At 39.2% G+C, this 17,829-nt stretch overlaps 1 protein-coding gene across 1 annotated transcript in view; it reads left to right on the plus strand.

Annotated features, from left to right (window-relative positions):
* Positions 1 to 17,829, plus strand: part of tbl3 (transducin beta like 3) — a 76,964-nt gene that overhangs the window by 27,450 nt on the left and 31,685 nt on the right. Inside the window, exons 10-14 of the mRNA XM_073060731.1 lie at positions 2,059 to 2,267; positions 3,719 to 3,860; positions 14,565 to 14,623; positions 14,720 to 14,826; positions 16,636 to 16,783. Of these exons, the coding sequence (XP_072916832.1) occupies positions 2,059 to 2,267; positions 3,719 to 3,860; positions 14,565 to 14,623; positions 14,720 to 14,826; positions 16,636 to 16,783 (665 nt within the window). The remainder of the gene's footprint in view (positions 1 to 2,058; positions 2,268 to 3,718; positions 3,861 to 14,564; positions 14,624 to 14,719; positions 14,827 to 16,635; positions 16,784 to 17,829) is intronic.

Here is a 17,829-nt window from a genome sequence, read left to right on the forward strand (position 1 = left end):
TCATCCACTCATGTTATATTATAAACTTTGAACTAACCTTGAGTATGAATTTTGAACTACCTTTCCTCCTGTAACAAGTGAGAAGAAAACCTTGCTGTGGCTTTGATCAGCAGTATCATCCAGTAATTATTCTAAGGCTGAGGAGTGTCCATATCTTCCAGGGCAATGCCAGTTCTGTGGAAAGGTGACACATAATACTGATAGAACAGCATTAAAAAAAAGGAAAGGAAATTTACGGCTGTGGAGTTTTCAATTTATGTTGATGTAATTAAATTGAGTTGAATAAAATGACTCATTTAATGTCATCAGGAAATTTCTGATATTAAAAATGTGCTATAATATAGCTGCCAAGACTAATTAGTAATGCAATTGGATTTCTTGAATTATAAAGACTTAGTTTTGGATATTGACAGGTTAAGCAAATGGACTTGAAAACAAATGTGTAATGATGTGTGCAGGTGAGGTTACTCAATTGGATAGGAAGAATTTAAAAACTATACATGTTGAGAAGCATATAACTAATTTTGCTGTAAAATGAGATTAGGTGTTGTATGTGAATACTAAATTAGTATCTGGCTGCTTCAAACAATTAGGAAATTTTTCTTTAATTACACGAGGGTGGAGGTGGGAAGGGATGGCATTGAAGCACAAGTCAAGATAATCTTGTTAAATCTGTTCTAAGAACATAATTCAGCTTTGATCTCTTCATCCTGGGAAGGATATGGTTGCCTTTCAGATTGAGAAGCAGAGGTCTACATAATTGATTCCTGGGATAAAGAAGACTTGTTTCATGAAGAAAGGTTGAGTAGAATGGACCCGTATTTACTCAAATTTAGAGGATCTCATTGACACGTAGGACCTGGACAGGATAGGCACCAAGGTTGCTTCCCTCGGATCAGAATCAGGGGAGCGTAGTCTCAGGATAAGAGGTCTGATTTGTAGACAGAGATCTAGAGGTATTCTTTTCAGTCAGACGGTTGTGAACGTCTAGACTTTTGTGCACCGCAGAGCTGAGAAACTGAGTTGTTGAGTATTTTCAAGGCTGAATGTGGTAGATTTTTGGACATGAGGGTTGGATGGGAATGTGAAGTTGAACAAAATCAGCAAAGTGAACATGTGACTGCAACTGTTCTTGCCATACGTTTTAATTCTAACATGGGACCTGCTTTTCTCTATATCATTGGTGTGCATTGTTGAAAAAGGGTTCAAACTTTTTGAAAGTTTTTGTTTGCCAGAAAAAATAGCATTTTCCAATACTTGCATAACGTTACTATCTCACTTTAATGTCACATCTTAGTATAGATTGATGTATACAAAGGGTATCACTCCATATTCTCACTAAGTTGAACTGGTGTATTTGTCCTTTTTTTCAGCTGTTTTGCAATGGAACAGTTCAGATTCTTGCAAGTATTTCCCCCCGCACCCCACCCCCCAAGATTATGGCACTGAAATCATTTTTTTTACTTTTGCGATCTCTTAATTATCTGGCCAAACTATAAACTAAATTTCTGTTGTTCAATGTCTTCTGCATTAAGTTTTATTCATTCTACTCTTGTAAACCCATCTAATTCTCTAATTGTTTAAGTTTAAAATTCTTATCCAGCTCTTTAACTATGGATATAGCATTGACAATCCTTCCGCAACTCCCGCCTCTCATCTGGCTGATTTATTTGACCCATGTACTAGTCTACATTTGATGTCTACGTTTCAGTAATTGGGGTGGCATTTTCTGGTATTTTCCCTCCTGGGAAATGACAGTATCTAACTGCTTTACACTTCCTTTTACTATCTTGCATGAATCTAGCCTTTTTACAATTTTGTTTCTTCATTTGAATATCTCCTTTGGCTTTTTGCCTCTATTAACTAGGTCTCTGAAGATAATTTTTTTAGAATAGAGGTGTTCCATAATAAATATCATTAAAAATATTAAAGCAGGTTAACTATTCTTAAGTTCATCTTTCAATCCATAACACCTGAAATGATAAATACATAAACTAATGCCCATAATGATTTTAACTCTTTCAGATCTAATGCTTGAAAATTTTCTTTTGTTGTTAGGGATCCTTCGAATTTGGGAAGCTAATTCTGGAAAATGCATATATTCCCAGTGTGTGGCTGGTAAACCTAACAAGGAAACTGAAGATGATGCTGATGAACGATCTCTGACTCACTGCATGCTTGTCCCGGCAACAAGGAAGCTAATGACTGTAACTGCTGAACATAACATCCTCACTTACAATCTGGGCACTTTGACACTTGAACGACAGGTGAGTAAAGCTTAAAGAGTGACTTGCCACAGGCATAAAATTACTTACGAAATATTCAAATCTTTAATGGGATATAAATTTCATTGCTGTTCTGCTGCTGTGATATGATTTGCATAGTGTTCTTGATGTTTTAAATAACCTATTAGCTGTCCCATGACATTTTTATTATTTCCCCATCTGGAAATCAGGCTGCTCGTGTGGTCGGGGATATTCCAGAGGAAGTTAGTTTAGTGCACATTGGGGAGGAGGGTGTCTGGTAGACAGAACACATTTGGAGGATTGAAGATCTGCTGGACATTGATAGTTGCAAAGGAATTAATCAGGTGGTTAATGACAATGGATAGGGGAGGTGGGAACTGTGAAAATCATAGTGGTAAAGTTGTTGAGGTTTACTGGTTAACTTGCTGGACCTAAAAGGAAACTACCTGCTCCTTGACTCTGTGGTAGGACTGTAAAGACACTTACTTGCTTAATTTATATTTTGCCTCTAATGTTTGGATTTCCTGATCCTAGAAATCAACATTAGTGGATTGGTGACATAGTATCCGGTTCCTGAATTTCAACTCTAAAAAAACAGATTGATTGCCCATCAGGTAGAACCTGAAGAAAGAGCAGAAGAGTTAACACATCAGGTTGCTGATCTTTCATCAGAGCATTTCTGTGGATGGTTTATCAAATTGAAGGGTTCTGATGAAGACAATGAGAGCACTGCTGGAGTCTTTTTTTAACCTGCAGATTGGTCAGACGTGCTGAGCATTTACATTTTAATTTCAGATTTACACCTGTAGTATTTTGGCTTTTGACTGCCTACTTGCAGTCAGTTTCTATACTAGGAAATGGCTGAGTTCAAGTGGGGAGAAAGTTTTGTTCGACTTTTGGAATTTTAACTTGACCTCTACAATCAACCCATGCCATCAGTCCCTTGATGATTAAAGTGAACCCAGAACCTCTGAAATGACTAATGCACACATTCATGAAGATAGATAAAAATCTAAATCTGCCTTGGCCTTTTCTTCAGACTGCACTTCCATTACAAGGAAGAAGAAATTTCTTTGCCCAGTCTTTTTGGCAGAGTGGAAGCAACTTATAAAACCATTGCATTTTTAAGGAAATTGGAATCAAATTAAAAAGAAGGGGAATTTCAGGGCATTAACAGAGCAGTGGGATTTGTTCTGTTAGAATGGAATGGACAAGATAAAGAAAGTGAAATACTTTTTGCTTTTGATTCAGATGCAGGAGGTTAACATTTTAAGCAACCATTGGTTTCCCATATTGTACGTTACTTAATCAAGATAAAGATCTAGTGAGTACCTAAATGTTTTCTGAGCCATGGGGCAGATACTGTAATGTGCAACCACCAGTATTTAAATGTACACGACTGTCGAAGTTTTGTTGAATTTCTGCATTAATTGCAGTGCTAGGATTAAGTTCTAATGCTTTTCTCTTTTTAGTTTGTTGGTTATAATGATGAGGTGCTGGACGTAAAATTCCTGGGACCTTCTGACACGCACATTGTGGTAGCCACAAACAGTCCGCAGCTCAAAGTTTTTGAACTAGCAACGTTAAATTGTCAAGTCTTGTATGGTCATACAGGTGAGTGGACTGTATGGGGAAATTGTTCCTTTTTTCCCCCTGAGAAATTAGAATAGAGAGAAATACTGGATTGCCCATTTTAGCAAATGTATTAAGTCTAATATGTGGGATTCTAGTTCTCCATTATCTCCTTTGCATCTGTTCTCAGGATGAAGTTTTCCATTCTAGTTCTTTATTCCTTTGCCTCCACCATATTTATTTATTTATTTGTTTATTTTATTTATGACATCCAAGGGAGTAAAAATCAGATTGTGTTTGTCTGTTATTGTGACTTAGATGAAGATCAGACCACATGTTGAGAACTTAATGTAGAAAACCAGGTAATTACAAAGGGTTCACAAACTTTATCTTGCAACTGTAGACGGGGAGACTGCTACATCCAGTACCTTTACTCCGTCTGCCACAAAATGCAGATTTCCCGATGGCTGCCCATTCCAATTTGATTTTTCATTCCCATTCCAACGTTTTGGTCCATGGTGCCTTCTACTACCACGTTGCGGCCATACTAGAGCTAAAGGAGCATGTTCTGTCTGGTTAGCCTCATCAATTTTGCTAACTTTTGGTAATTTCTACTCCTTCCCCCCCCTCTCTTTTTCCATTCCCTGTTTTGGCACCCCTCTCACCTCTTCTCACTTGCCCGTCACCTTGCCCTGCTGCCCCACCTCCTTCCTTTTCCCCCACGATCCTCTTTCCTATCAGATTTTTTTTCTTCAGCTGTTTACCTCTTCCACTTATCCCTTCCCAGCTTCTTACCTCATCTTCCACCCATCTCCCCCCGGCCTCACCTATCTTGTGCTCCTTCCATCCCCCCACCTTATTCTGGCTTCTTCCCCCTTCCTGTCCTGATGACAAATTTCAGCCCAAAACTCTGACTGTTTATTCCTCTCCATGATCTGCTGAGTTCCTCCTGATTTCCAGCATTTGTAGAACTTCTTGTGTTTATATTATGTAGGATTTATTGGTTCTGAGTTCAGAGAATGAGATTCCCTTGTATGGACATGGGTGCCAAAAAACACTAATTATTGTCTTAATTCTAATATAAATCTATTCACTTCATATGGCACTTTGCTAAATTGCGTTCTGTAGAAAATTGTATGATACATGATTTTGCAAAATACTGCTGCTCACTCCATACATTTGAATTGATCATTTTAACCCTCTTTTAGCTCCTTGTTTTCCTCTCTGCATTTCAACATGCCTGATGAATGAGTTAAGGTTCGTTTCACTGTTGTATGAATACAAATAAATCCAGAGGAAAATCTTTGTTCAAAGAAGGAATAGAAAGTAGTATTTAGTACTATATGAATGTCTTCAATCAAATATCAATGATGTTTGGAAATAAAAATCACAAAGAAGAGTCAAAACAGATAAGTGTTTTGGGATTAGAAGAAAGTGTTGAAGGCTGGGATAGGGTTCCTATGTGGAATATACTGGTGTGGACCTGCTGAATTAAATGGTTTATTTCTTTTCTATGAATACTTTTATAAACTAGCTCAGACCATTTTGCTTCGGTTTCCTGGGACCAGTGAAAGGAGGGCAGCCAAGAGCAATTATAAGCATGCACTTAGTTTTTAATTACAGATTTTAAAATTGTTTCAAGATAAGTAAACCTTGTATTGTTAAAATACTTGTGGTTCTCTTTGTTTTTAAAGGATATGCAAATGTCCTTGCTGCCTCCTGTGCTAATTTATTTGAAATGGAACACTGATCTGTTAGCCTTTATTCACAGTTACAGTCAGACAGCATGTGATAAAGCAGCCATCTCAGTTATAGTTATTCTGTTCCTTGTTGTCCCAAATTATCTTTCTGAAATTTCCACGTTTCTTTTTCATCACAATTAGTCCAGCCAGGCAGTAAAATCTGACTGGAAGGATTTGCTTGAAATTCAGCATTTAATTAATGTACGCTTAACATTACATGAAACTACTTGGAGAATTGGATCAATATACTAAATTACAATATATGTAACATTAAGTCCTTTAAAAAAATTCCCACTGGCACATCCTAAGATCTTAACTAGCCTTTTTTGGCTTCAAACACATCCATCAAGATCTACATTTCCTTCAAAAATTTATCAGAATGAGGAAATATCCTTTAGATAACTGCATGTATATATTTCTAGAGTTCCATTTACTGAGATCAATAACGACTTTACTCCAGTGAATAAATAAATTGGTTGAATATAACTACTGTCATAGAGTCAGAGAAGTACGGCACGGAAACAGGACCTTCGCCCATCTAGTCCATGCTGAAACCATTTAAAACTGCCTTATCCCAATTATCTGCTCCTGGCTCATAGGCCTCCATATCCCTACTATCGATGTATTTATCCAAACTTTTGTTTAATGTTGAAATTGAGCTTGCATGGACCACTTGTGCTGGCAGCTCATTCCACACTCTCTGACCCTCTGAGTGAAGAAGTTTCCCCTCATGTTCCCCTTAAGCTATACACCTTTTTTCCCTTCGGCAATGACCTCTAGCTGTACTCCCACCCAACCTCAGTGGAAAAAGCCTGCTTGTACTAACTCCACTTATACCCCTCATAATTGTGTATGTCTCCTGTCAAATCTCTTCCCAGTCTTCTACGTCCTAAAGAATACAGTCCTAACCTATTCAATCTTTCCTTGTAACTGGGGTCCTCCAGACCTGGCAACATCATTGTAAGTTTTCTCTGCACTCTTTCAACCCTGTTCCTATTTGCCTATACTTGCTATGCACTTCCTTTTCTTCCTCTTAACAAGAGCCTCAATATCTCTTGAAAACCAATGTTCCCTATGCTTATTATCTTTACCTTTTATTTTGACAGGCACATACAAGCTTTGTGCTCTCAAAATTACGCTTTTGAAGGCTTCCCAATTTCCAAGTAAACCTTTTCCAGGAAACAGCTTGCCCCAATCCATACTTGCCAGATCATTTCTGATATCATCAGAATTGGCCTTTCTCCAATTTAGAATCTTAATCTGTAGACCAGACCTATCTCTTCGCATATGACTTTGGAGCTACTGGCACTGTGGTCTCTGGATGCAAAGTGTTCCCCTACACAAACTTCTGTCACCTGTCCTGTCTCATTCCCTAATATCAAATTGCACATTCTCTCGTTAGGACTTCTACATACTGATGAAGGAAACTTTCCTGGACAGGTTTGACAAACTCTGTCCTATCAAGTCCTTTTACAGTATGAGATTCCCAGTCAAAATGTGGAAAGTTAATATCACCTACTATAACAATCTTATATTTCGCAACTGTCCGCATTTTGTCTTTACAGATTTGTTCCTCTAAATCCCTAGGACTGTTGGGTGCTCTGTAATACAGCCCTATTAACGGGGTCATACCTTTCTTATTTTTCATTTCCCCCCATTACGGCTTACTAGTCGAGTTCTCCAGTCCGTCTTGACAGAGCACTGCTGTGGCATTTTCCCTGACTAGTAATGCCACCCCTCCTCCTTTAATCCCTCCTACTCTGTCACATCTAAAGCATGGGAACCTTGGAATTTTTAGCTGCCAGTCTTGTCCCTCCTGGAACCAAGACTCACTAATGGCTACGTCATAATTCCAGGAGTTGATCCATGCCCAGAGCTCAGCCGCCTTTCCTACGATATTTACATGTGCAGTTCATGATACTAGTTGCACCATGCTTTTGATTCCTGACTTTGTCTGAGGTCTCACCAACATCTGTCTCTACAACCTCTCCACTAATTGTCCTGGCAGTCTAGTCCCCACAACTCTAGTTTTAACCCTACTGTGCAGCATTAACAAACCTTCCCACGAAGCTATTAGCCCCCCCCTCCAGTTCAAGTGCAATCCTTCCCTTTGATAGAGGTCCCACCTTCACTGGAAGAGAGCCGGATGGTCCAAAAATACTCTGCCCTCCCTCCTACATCAACTCCTTAACCATATGTTAAACTGTATAATCTTCCCAGTTCTAGCCTCACTAGCACTCGGCATGGGTAGCAATCCTGAAATCACAACCCTGGAGGTCCTGCCTTTTAACTTGGCACCTAACTCCCTGAACTTCCTTTGCAGAACCTCATCAGTTGCCCTACCCGTGTCATTGGTACCTACATGGTCCTCGACTTCTGGCTGTTTATCCTCCCACTTAAGAACGCTGAGGTCTCGATTCAAGGTGCCCCGGGCCCTGGCACCCGAAGGCAATGTACCATCCAGGTATCTCGTTCTCGCCCACAGAACCTCCTCTCTGTACCCCTAACTAACGAATCACCTATCATCACAGCAATACTCCTCAACCCCTTTCTCTTCTGGGTCACAGATCCAGACTCGATTCCAGAGACCCGACCACTGTGACTTTCCTCTGTTAGGTCGTTCCCCCAACCCCCCAGCAGTGTCCAAAGTGATATACCTGTTGTTGAGGGGGATGGCTATTCTGCACTGGCTCCTTAACCCATTTCCCCTTCCTGACTGTCACTCAGTTTCCTGTGCCCTGCACCGTAGGTGTAACTACCTCTATATTTCTTATCTATCACCCCTTCAGCCTCCTGAATGATCCGGAGTTCATCCAGTTCCAGCTCCAACTCCTTAATGTGGATTGTTAGAAGCTGCAGCTGGATGCTCTTCTTGCAGTTGTAGTCGTCAGGGATACTGGGCTTCCCACATCCCGCAAACAGAGCATTCCACTATCCTGCCTGGCATCTCAATGCCCTAGCTGAACAGATATAAAGAAAGGAAGAAAACAAAACTTACCTAGAGCCTTTCTTTCCTTTGCTTTCTCTGACTGAAGCCTCTCTTGGCTGGAGCCTCAAAGAGCTAAAGTCTCAAGATTAGCCACTCTGACTTTCCATTCAGACAATGGCCACTGCGATGAAGACCGCTGCACTTGCCCCTGCCTTCCTTTAATTTGCCCTTGCCAATCAATCTTCAATGCAGATTGGTCGTTTGTCAAAGCTCTTAAGCTGCTGTGACCGGCTGCTCCCTTTTTCTGCTTGGGCACTGGACCTGAGTGAAATCACCACCATTCGAACTTCCGATGTCCAGATTGGTCATTGCTCAAAGATCAATGGAATGTATATTTGTATTAAATGTTTCCAAATTAGTATAATTGGTGAAAACGAGACTTTGATTTTTGTGTTCTCAACATCTTAAAGTGAAGTAGCCTTCAGGGTTAGTATGGTTTGAAATAGGTTCATGACTAATCAACATGCGTGACTATCATTCATTACTATTAAAAAAGTATCATTCGAAAATACTTTTCAAACAGTGATGATTGATAATCATGCATGTTGAATGAACCTATTTCAAACCACACTATCCCTGAAGATTAAAAGTAAAGAAAAAATGAAAGTTTATTTCAGTATGTTGGCCATTTTTGCTTTAGCTTCTCTTAATTGTCAAAGTAGTAATATGGTGTAGTTAATAGTTTAAAACTTTATTTTTTGGATACAGCGCAGAGTAGTCTCTTCAGGCCCTTTAAGCCATGCTATACAGCAATCCCCGATTTAACTGTAGCCCAATCACGGACAACTTACAATGACCAACTAACCCACCAATTGGTAGGCTTGGACTGTGAGAGAAAACCCACATGGTCACAGGGAGAACGTACAAGCTCCTTGTAGGCAGCAGTGGGAACTGAACCTGGATCACTGATACTGTAAAGCATTGTGCTAACCGCTATGCTACCTTGCGGCCCCATATCAAACTACAAACAATACATTGTTTTCAGGAGGTGAGGGCGCAGTGAAATATAGGATGTTTATTTTTTTTTAATGCTTTGTTAAAATAAGTATTGTTTCACAGCTGAAGAAGTTAATATTGGAGCATGTGAGTGAATTGGAAAAAATACTTACCAAACCGCTAGTGTAGTGTATTGATGGTTATGAATCTGCTTGATTGCAATGCTCATGGATATAATATAAATGCTGTACTGTACATTGAGCTGAGTACTAAATCCCAAATCCATGAGTATTTTTGTGAATGAGTTGTCAATGGTGATTCATCTTCCTCACATGATCTTACAGTAAGAAAAACATCAATTGGGCTAATTGCCATTTCTTCTCTACCTTGTTTAAGGCAGCCTTTTGTTCTTGTTCTCATTGTTTGCTAATAGTTTTCTTTCCTGCTGGTGTATCTGTTGGGGACTAACAGCTAGAAATATATAATACCTGAGCTGGGTATATCTTGACACAACAACTGGAGGAATTGGTTAAGTGTGGCTAGGAGGCGAGGGGAGAAAGCATTTCAATAGTGCTTACTACACCAGCATTAGGGAGACAGGGAAATGCTCTAGGATGAGCTTCACCTGAAGTGGGCTGAGAACCAAGATTGAGCTTTAAATTAAATGATGCAGTGTAGCTGTAGATGGGGAGCAATGGCTGGAGCTTCTGGAGACAATTTGGAAGGTGCAGGAAAGATGCATTCTAAAGATGAAGTATTCTTTGATTTGTGAGAATAGTTCTTTCCTTTTGCTTGTTTTTTCTTTCCACTCTTTTCTATAAGTGTATACCCCAGATAAATACTTTGTGGAGATTTGTGATATATATGATTATATGATATATATGTACAATATCTGAAATACATCTTATGGAAATGTTTGTTTGATGAACTTCAATAAAAAAATAAATTACAAAAAAAAGATGAAGTATTCTGAAGGGAAGATGAGAACGTGGCTGACAAGGGAAGTCAAAGACGGTATAAAAGCAAAAGAGATGGCATATAATATAGCAAAAATTAGTTGGAAACTTTAAAAACCAACAAAAGACAACTAAACAAAACCATAAGGACTTAAAAGATGAAATGTAAAGGTAATCTGGCCAATGATATAAGAGGAGACCAAAAGTTTTTTTCAGTTATATAAAAAGTAAGAGAGAGATGAGCGGATAATGAACTGCTGGGAAATGAAACTGCAGAGGTAGTAACAGGGAGCAAAGCAATGGCAGATGAACTGAATAAGTATTTGGTGTCAGTCTTCATTGTAGAAGGTAATAGTGGAATGCCAGAAACTCAAGAGTGTCAGCAGAAATGAGTGTCATTGCTATTACGAAGGAGAAGTTGCTTGGGAAGATGAAATGTCCGGAGGTAGATAAGTTACTTAGACCAGACCAGATGGACTACATCCCAGGGTTCTGAAAGAGGTAGCTGAAGAGATTGTGGAGGCACTGGTAATGATCTTTCAAGTATCACTGTATTCTGGAATGTTTCCGGAGGACTGGAAAGTTGCAAATATTACTCCACTCTTTCAGAAGTGAGGGAGACAGAAGAAAGGAAATTACAGGCTGACCTCAGTGGTTGGAAACATATTGGAGTCTATTATTAAGGACAAGGTTTTGGGGTACTTGGAAACACATGTTTTTCTTAAGGGGAAATCTTGCCTAACAAATCTGTTGGAATTCTTTGAGCAAATAACAGGATAGACAAAGGAAAGTCAGTGTATGGGATTTTCAGAAGGCTTTTGACAAAGTACTGCACGTGAGGCTGCTTAACAAGATGAGAGCCCATGGTATTATAGGAAAGATACTAGCATGGATAGAAGATTGGCTGACTGGTAGGAGGCAAAGAATGGGAATAAACATTCTGGTTGACTGCTAGTGGTATACCACAGGGGTTGGTGTTGGGACTGCTTCTTTTCAGGTTATATGTCAGTGATTTGGATTTTGGAATTGATGGCTTTATGGCCAAGTTTGCGGACAGTTTCGAGGTAGGTGAAAGGGCCCATAGTTTTAAGGAAGTGGTGTGTCTACAGAAGGACATAGACAGATTGTGAGAATGGGCAAAGTGACAGATGGAATATAGTGTAGGGAAGTGTGTGGTTAGGTACTTTGGTAGAAGAAATAAAGGTGTGGAATATTTTCCAAAAGGGGAGAAAATTCAAAAATCTGAGGTGCAAAGGGACTTGGGAGTCCTTGTGCAGCATCCCCTAAAGTTAATGCAGGTTGAGTTGGTGGTAAAGAAGGCAAATGCAATGTTAGCATCCACTTCAAGAGGACTGGAATATGAAAGCAAGGATGTAATGCTTTATAAAGCATTGGTGAGACCGCACATGGAGTATTGTAAGCAGTTTTGGGCCCTTTATCTAAGAATAGATGTGTTGGCAATGGAGAAGGTCCAGAGGAGGTTCGCAAGAATGATCCCAAGAGTGAAATTGTTAGCATTTGAGGAATGTTTGATGGCTCTGAGCCTGTACTCAGCGGAGTTTAGAAGAATGGTGGGGGGATCTTATTGAAACATTGAATATTAAAAGGCATAGATACAGTGGGATGTGGAGAGGATGTTTCTAAGAGTGGGTGAGTCTAGGGCCTGAGGGCACAGCCTCAGAGTAGAGGGACGTCCATTTGGAATAGATGAGGAAAAGTTTCTTTAGCCAGAGAGAGCTGAATCTGTGGAATTCATTGCCATAGACAGCTGTGGAGGCCAAGTCATTGGGTATATTTGAGGCAGAGGTTGATAGATTCTTGATTAATCAGGGCCTCAAAGGTTACAGAGAGAAGGCAGGAAATTGGGGTTGGGAGCAATACAATGGAATGGCAGAGCAGACTCGATGGGCCAAAAGGCATAATTGTGCTTCTTTGTGTTATGGTCAAAAATATATCAATTAAGGACAAATGGCAAAAGTTCAAAAGTAGAAGCGCTTTAGCAGAATGCAAAAGTAATCTCATAGTTAAGGATCCTTGTGTAAAGTGTGATTAGGTTAGAATAAAATAGAATTGTGTATTCATTTGAGGTAAATAAGAAGTCTAAAACTGGTCTCAGACCTGAATGAAGACAATTACTTGGCACAAAAGATAAGTTTGTTAAAGCAGATTGGGAGTTTAATTAAGAGGTATGACAGTTGATTAGTAGAAATATGCAAGGTAGTATTAATCCCAACGGAGACCTGTGCCGCTGACTACTAATATTATAAACGAAGAGGGAATCTATTTGCATTAGAACATATCAGGGCCTTCCTTGAATGAAAGGAAGGATTATAATGTTGCAAAGAATATGTCAAACCTGGGGTTTAGAGACCAAAAGATGACTCAAGAATTGATAAAAGGAATAAAATGGCACATGAAAGTAAGCTAGCAAAGAATACCAAAATGGGTTGTAAGAACTTGTATAAAAAGAAAGTAGCAATCCTTTTAGAAGCTGTAAAGTAATATTTTCCGAGGTAACAGGATTTAAGCAGTGATCTAAAGTATTTAGATCTTAGCTATGACACAATATATAATGCTGTCATCTTTTAAGGTAGACATGTGATTGCAGGTCACATTCCTGACAATGTTGGCTGATACACTCCTTGCAATACCAAGGGAGTACGTCAGTGCTGGGAATGAGATATCAGATGAGATATTAAATTGAAATCCTGTCATCACTGAGATGTATGCAAGAGGTTGTGTTGAACTGGTATTAGTTTGGATAATTGGGCATTACAGTGGTACAGCAGTTAGCGTGACACGATTACTGCTCAGGCGTCAGAGTTTGGAGTTTAGTCTCAGTGTCCTCTGTAAAGAGTCTCTGTGACTGTTCTGTGTTGTATCTCTAGGGAAAAGATATTAATCCCTCACCTGTAACTCTCATGATCACGTTTTTGTACGGAAATGTGCTTACAAATCATTTGCCATATTTCCTGTGCTTTGAAACAGTTTGAGAATTTAATTTCCTGTAAATCACAGTGCTTCACCCTGAGTTCATTAAAGGTTATTTGTAAATGTGTCTTGGTGAAAATCTGCATGTAATCCATTAAAATTGTCCAAAGAAGTCATGCCCAATTGTAGCATGTTGTCTTAAAAAAAGAGTGAATTTTGAAGCATTTTAAAAACCACTAGTTTACATCTGAGGTTATATTAGTGTTTGCTGGATTTTTTTTACAGTTCCACAATGAAATGCTGTCTTTAATCTGACTTTAATCTTATGTATAAGATTTTACAAATTAACATGCCTTCCCCCCCCCCCACTGCCCAAACTTCAAAGTCATACTGACTGGCAGTCTCTCAGCTGTGATCTGATGCTGTATTCCATCTGGAGTTCAATAGTACGGTATGAACTTAGTGAATTCCCCTGAATTTAAACCGGGGGAGCTGCCTATTGAATTTGTGCTGTATTAGATCATTGATTTGAGATGAGTTGCTAAAGGGCATAAAGGTGAGCATGAGGTGAATTATATTTTAATTGTTCTGATGATTTTTAAGTTTTTTTTGTGATTTTTTTAAATGTTTGTTTTAATTGTATATAAATTTCTATCTTGACTGGTTCTGCATTTCAAGGATACTACCATTTAAAGTTTTAAAAAGAACTTTAGAAATTAGCCTGTGTTTATGACAAAGCTAGGAATTTGCATCTTGTAAATCTGCAGCAGCACAGTGTCAGAATGGTGAACAATGTTTCTTATGGCTCTGAGTGCCAGATTCAATCCTGATTTTGGATGCTGGAGTCTGTATATTCTCCCCATGACTGTATGGGTTTCTGTCAGATTGCACATCTGTGCGGTCAGCATCTTCTCACGTGCTGATGAATTAATCTGTGACTGCAAATAGTCCCCTGGTACAAGTGGTAGAAAGAATCAGAGGGGAGTTGTTGGGCATGTGAGAGCATAAGTTGTAGGGATAAAAGAAAATCCGGAGATGATGAATGAGTTTGATTGGATTTTCTCTGCTGGGGGCTGACTTGTACCTAGTGAGTCATAAGGTCTCTTCATATACTGTGTCATGATAAGTAAGTAATGTCTGCTAAATCTGTTCGCTGAATCATAGAACACTTTGTTTATGTTTTTATTTTTAGACACAGTGTTAGCTCTGGATGTTTTTGAACATGCTGCCACATTTGCCAGTTGTTCAAAGGTATGATCTATTTTCTTAAAAGATAGAATTGTAAGGATTTAACAGGTTATTAATCAGTATAATAAACGCCTCTAAATTTTTTCCGCCATGTTTCAGGACAGAACGATTCGAGTCTGGCGAATGAATGAAAAGACTGGCAAAGTGAAATGTGTTGCGCAAGGGTTAGGACACGCCAACTCTGTTGGTATCATTTCCTGTTCTCGGTAAGAATTTTGTCAAAAGCTGTCAATTATTTTTCATTAGTTTCAAAGTTACTTTTGCTGTAACTAGCCTTTGTTTGGAACTGAGATAAAGAAATCAATACTAAATTAGTTTCATCTTAAAATTATTATCCGCATCCCTCTAGACCTGTGTCTGCCCTAATTTAGCAATCTCATCAAACTCCAACTCACTGGATGATTTCTGCAATTCTAGACTCTTACACACTGAGACATCGAGCAGTATAGCATGAAATCAGGCCCTTTGGCCCAACGAGTCCATGCCAACCATGGTATCTCCAATTTCCTGTATTTGGTCCAAATTCTAATCCCCATCCCTGCATGTACCTGTCCAAGTGCTTTTTACATGATAGTATTGCACCTTTCTGCACCACTTCCTCTGGGAACATGTTCCTAATACTCACCAGTCTCTACGTGACAAAATTGCCTTCGGATTCTTTTTAAATCTTTTCCCTCTCAGCCTAACCCTACGCTGTCTAGTTTAGGACTCCCCTACCATGGGAGTAGACCATCCACCTATCCATGCCTATCATAATTTTAAACATTTCTGTAAGGTTGCCCTCATTCACCTGAACTTCTCCCTGTAACTCAGGCCCTCTAGTCCTGGCACCGTCCTCATAAAACCTTTCGGCAGTATTTTCCAGTTTACCATGTCTTTCATAGAGCAGGATGACAAAAACTGTACAGGAACTTCCAGTGCGACCTCACCTCTGCAATATAATATCCAAGCTCTATATTTACTGCCGTGACTGAAGGCCAGTGTGCTAAGCCCTTTTTCTCACTGCTATATTTACATCCGAGTTTAGTTTCACTTGGTGGCTCTAAAGCTCCCTCCTTAAATCTTGTGAACAATTGCCACCTCGATACCCCTGTTAAAATGCTTCCTAAAACTTAGAGCTTTCCTATTTGACACCTGTTCTAACGGCTCATTTTGTGCCTAGAAGTTTTATTTGGCAAAATGCTGTGTAATTATTTAAGAAGTTTTTACAGGTTTCCCCCACTATCTGAAGGTAAAGGTTTCCTATGAAACGGTTCGTAAGCCAAAATGTCGTAAATTGAAGAAGCAATTACCATTAATTTATATGGGAAAAATTTTTGAGCGTTCCCAGACCCAAAAAATAACCTACCAAATCAAACCAAATAACACATAAAACCTAAAATAACACTAACATATAGTAAAAGCAGAAATGATCAAAATCGGGAATACAGCGAGCTGAAATCGATTTGGAGAAAAAAAATACGCACCTACATGCATGCACAAACAACTGCCTGCACAAGACCTCACAGTCATTGTAGTCAATCTCGGGGTAAACACACATATAAAGCGGGTGTCTTTTTTTCGTAAAAGCGAAAATCCTCTTTGGCTAGCGAAAACAGGTACTAATGTAGGTCTTCCGTAACAGTGAGCTGTCGTAAAGCGAACGTCTGAAAAACGGGCTACCTGTATTACATTAAATATTATTTAGATGTAAATATTTACAGCAATTGAAATAGCAGTTGTGTACTGAATTAAGGCTCCCTCCTGCCAATAGGCTTTCACTGCCTTCCAAGTAGTGTGGCTATTGCTTCCAGACTTTATTTCTTGACGATGCAGCACACCTTTTTCTATAGCACAATTTCCGTATTCCAGCTTGTCTTTAAGTGGAAACTTGCAGATGTATCGTGTCGTTGTTGAAAGTGGGAAGATGATTGTTGATACCTCCAGCTGATAAAGTGCTTATCATCTGTCTACTGATTCAGAGATCTCTCTGCATTACAACCTGATTGAATGTGTGTACTATTTCCTAATTACAGATTGAAGGAAAACTTCATAGTTAGTGGTGGCCAGGATTGTACCTTGAAGCTGTGGAACCTTACAAAATGCCAAGCCTCTAGGAAAGATGATAAATCTGCAGAGCTTGAAGTTCTTCGTGCTAGTTTGACAGAGAAGGCCCATGACAAGGTAAGAGATTGCATATTCTTGTCTTTTGATTAATGCTAGAGCAACAGTGAACAATTGTACCAAACGACTGTGTTTAAGAGGAAAACAAGGAAATGTGGTGGATGGGACTGGTGTTTCGGGGTTATCTATAGTAATTTACACAACGTACTAAATTCTCAATTGGTTCCATGTTTATTTTGGATTGGCAAGACCAACGGTCATTTTTTCTTCCTGCAACCATATATTACTATCAAGTCTCCCAGAATGCTTCTGTGTTCTCTGACTGTTGTTTGAAAATAACCTTCATAGACTTGGGAACGACATAACTAACTTCACTATTCCAGCAGTCTCACCCCGTCTGTTGCTAATGATGTCAGACTGCTTATTTACTCTCTTTAAAGAGACTGCTCTCTCTACTTGGCTAGGCAACAGTTTCCTCCCCACTAAGTTGAGTTGAGTTGAGTTACTGAGTTAAGTATTGTATGTAATTAGTTTTGCTACAACAAGTGTATGGGACATTGGAAAAAAAGTTGAATTTCCCCATGGGGATGAATAAAGTATCTATCTATCTATCTATCTAAGTGTTGGGAAGGTTGAAAAACAACAGGATTTGGGTTCTGCATATCCACACCACCGATTCCATCCATCTCCTGGCAAATTGACTCAATTTGCCTACTCTGACTCGGAGCTAAATGTTGGAGCCAATATCCATTTCATTGCGAGCAGTTAACCTCCATGTCCATTACATCCCTTTAACCTTTGACAATACTTTTGCTGCTAAAACTATTTTGAAGGGCAGTGCACCTATTAAAGATCACTAAATTGAAGTAAGTATCATGGAGTTGTAAGGTAGAGAAGTAATGCATGTTGAAACCCTGGAAAGAGGTGGTTGTGATGAGGGATTAAGAAAAATAAATGGGAGAGACAACTTCAGCTCTAGAGAACAGGTTAAATTCTGACCTCTAGAATTTGTTCATTTAGTGACTGCTTGGGTACATCTGGATTCTACAATTTCCTCTAACATCGCAAAGATGTGTAGGTTGATAGGTTAATTGGGCACTGTAAAT

The sequence above is a fragment of the Hemitrygon akajei genome, chromosome 11, assembly GCF_048418815.1.
Source record: "Hemitrygon akajei chromosome 11, sHemAka1.3, whole genome shotgun sequence".
NCBI lineage: Eukaryota > Metazoa > Chordata > Chondrichthyes > Myliobatiformes > Dasyatidae > Hemitrygon > Hemitrygon akajei.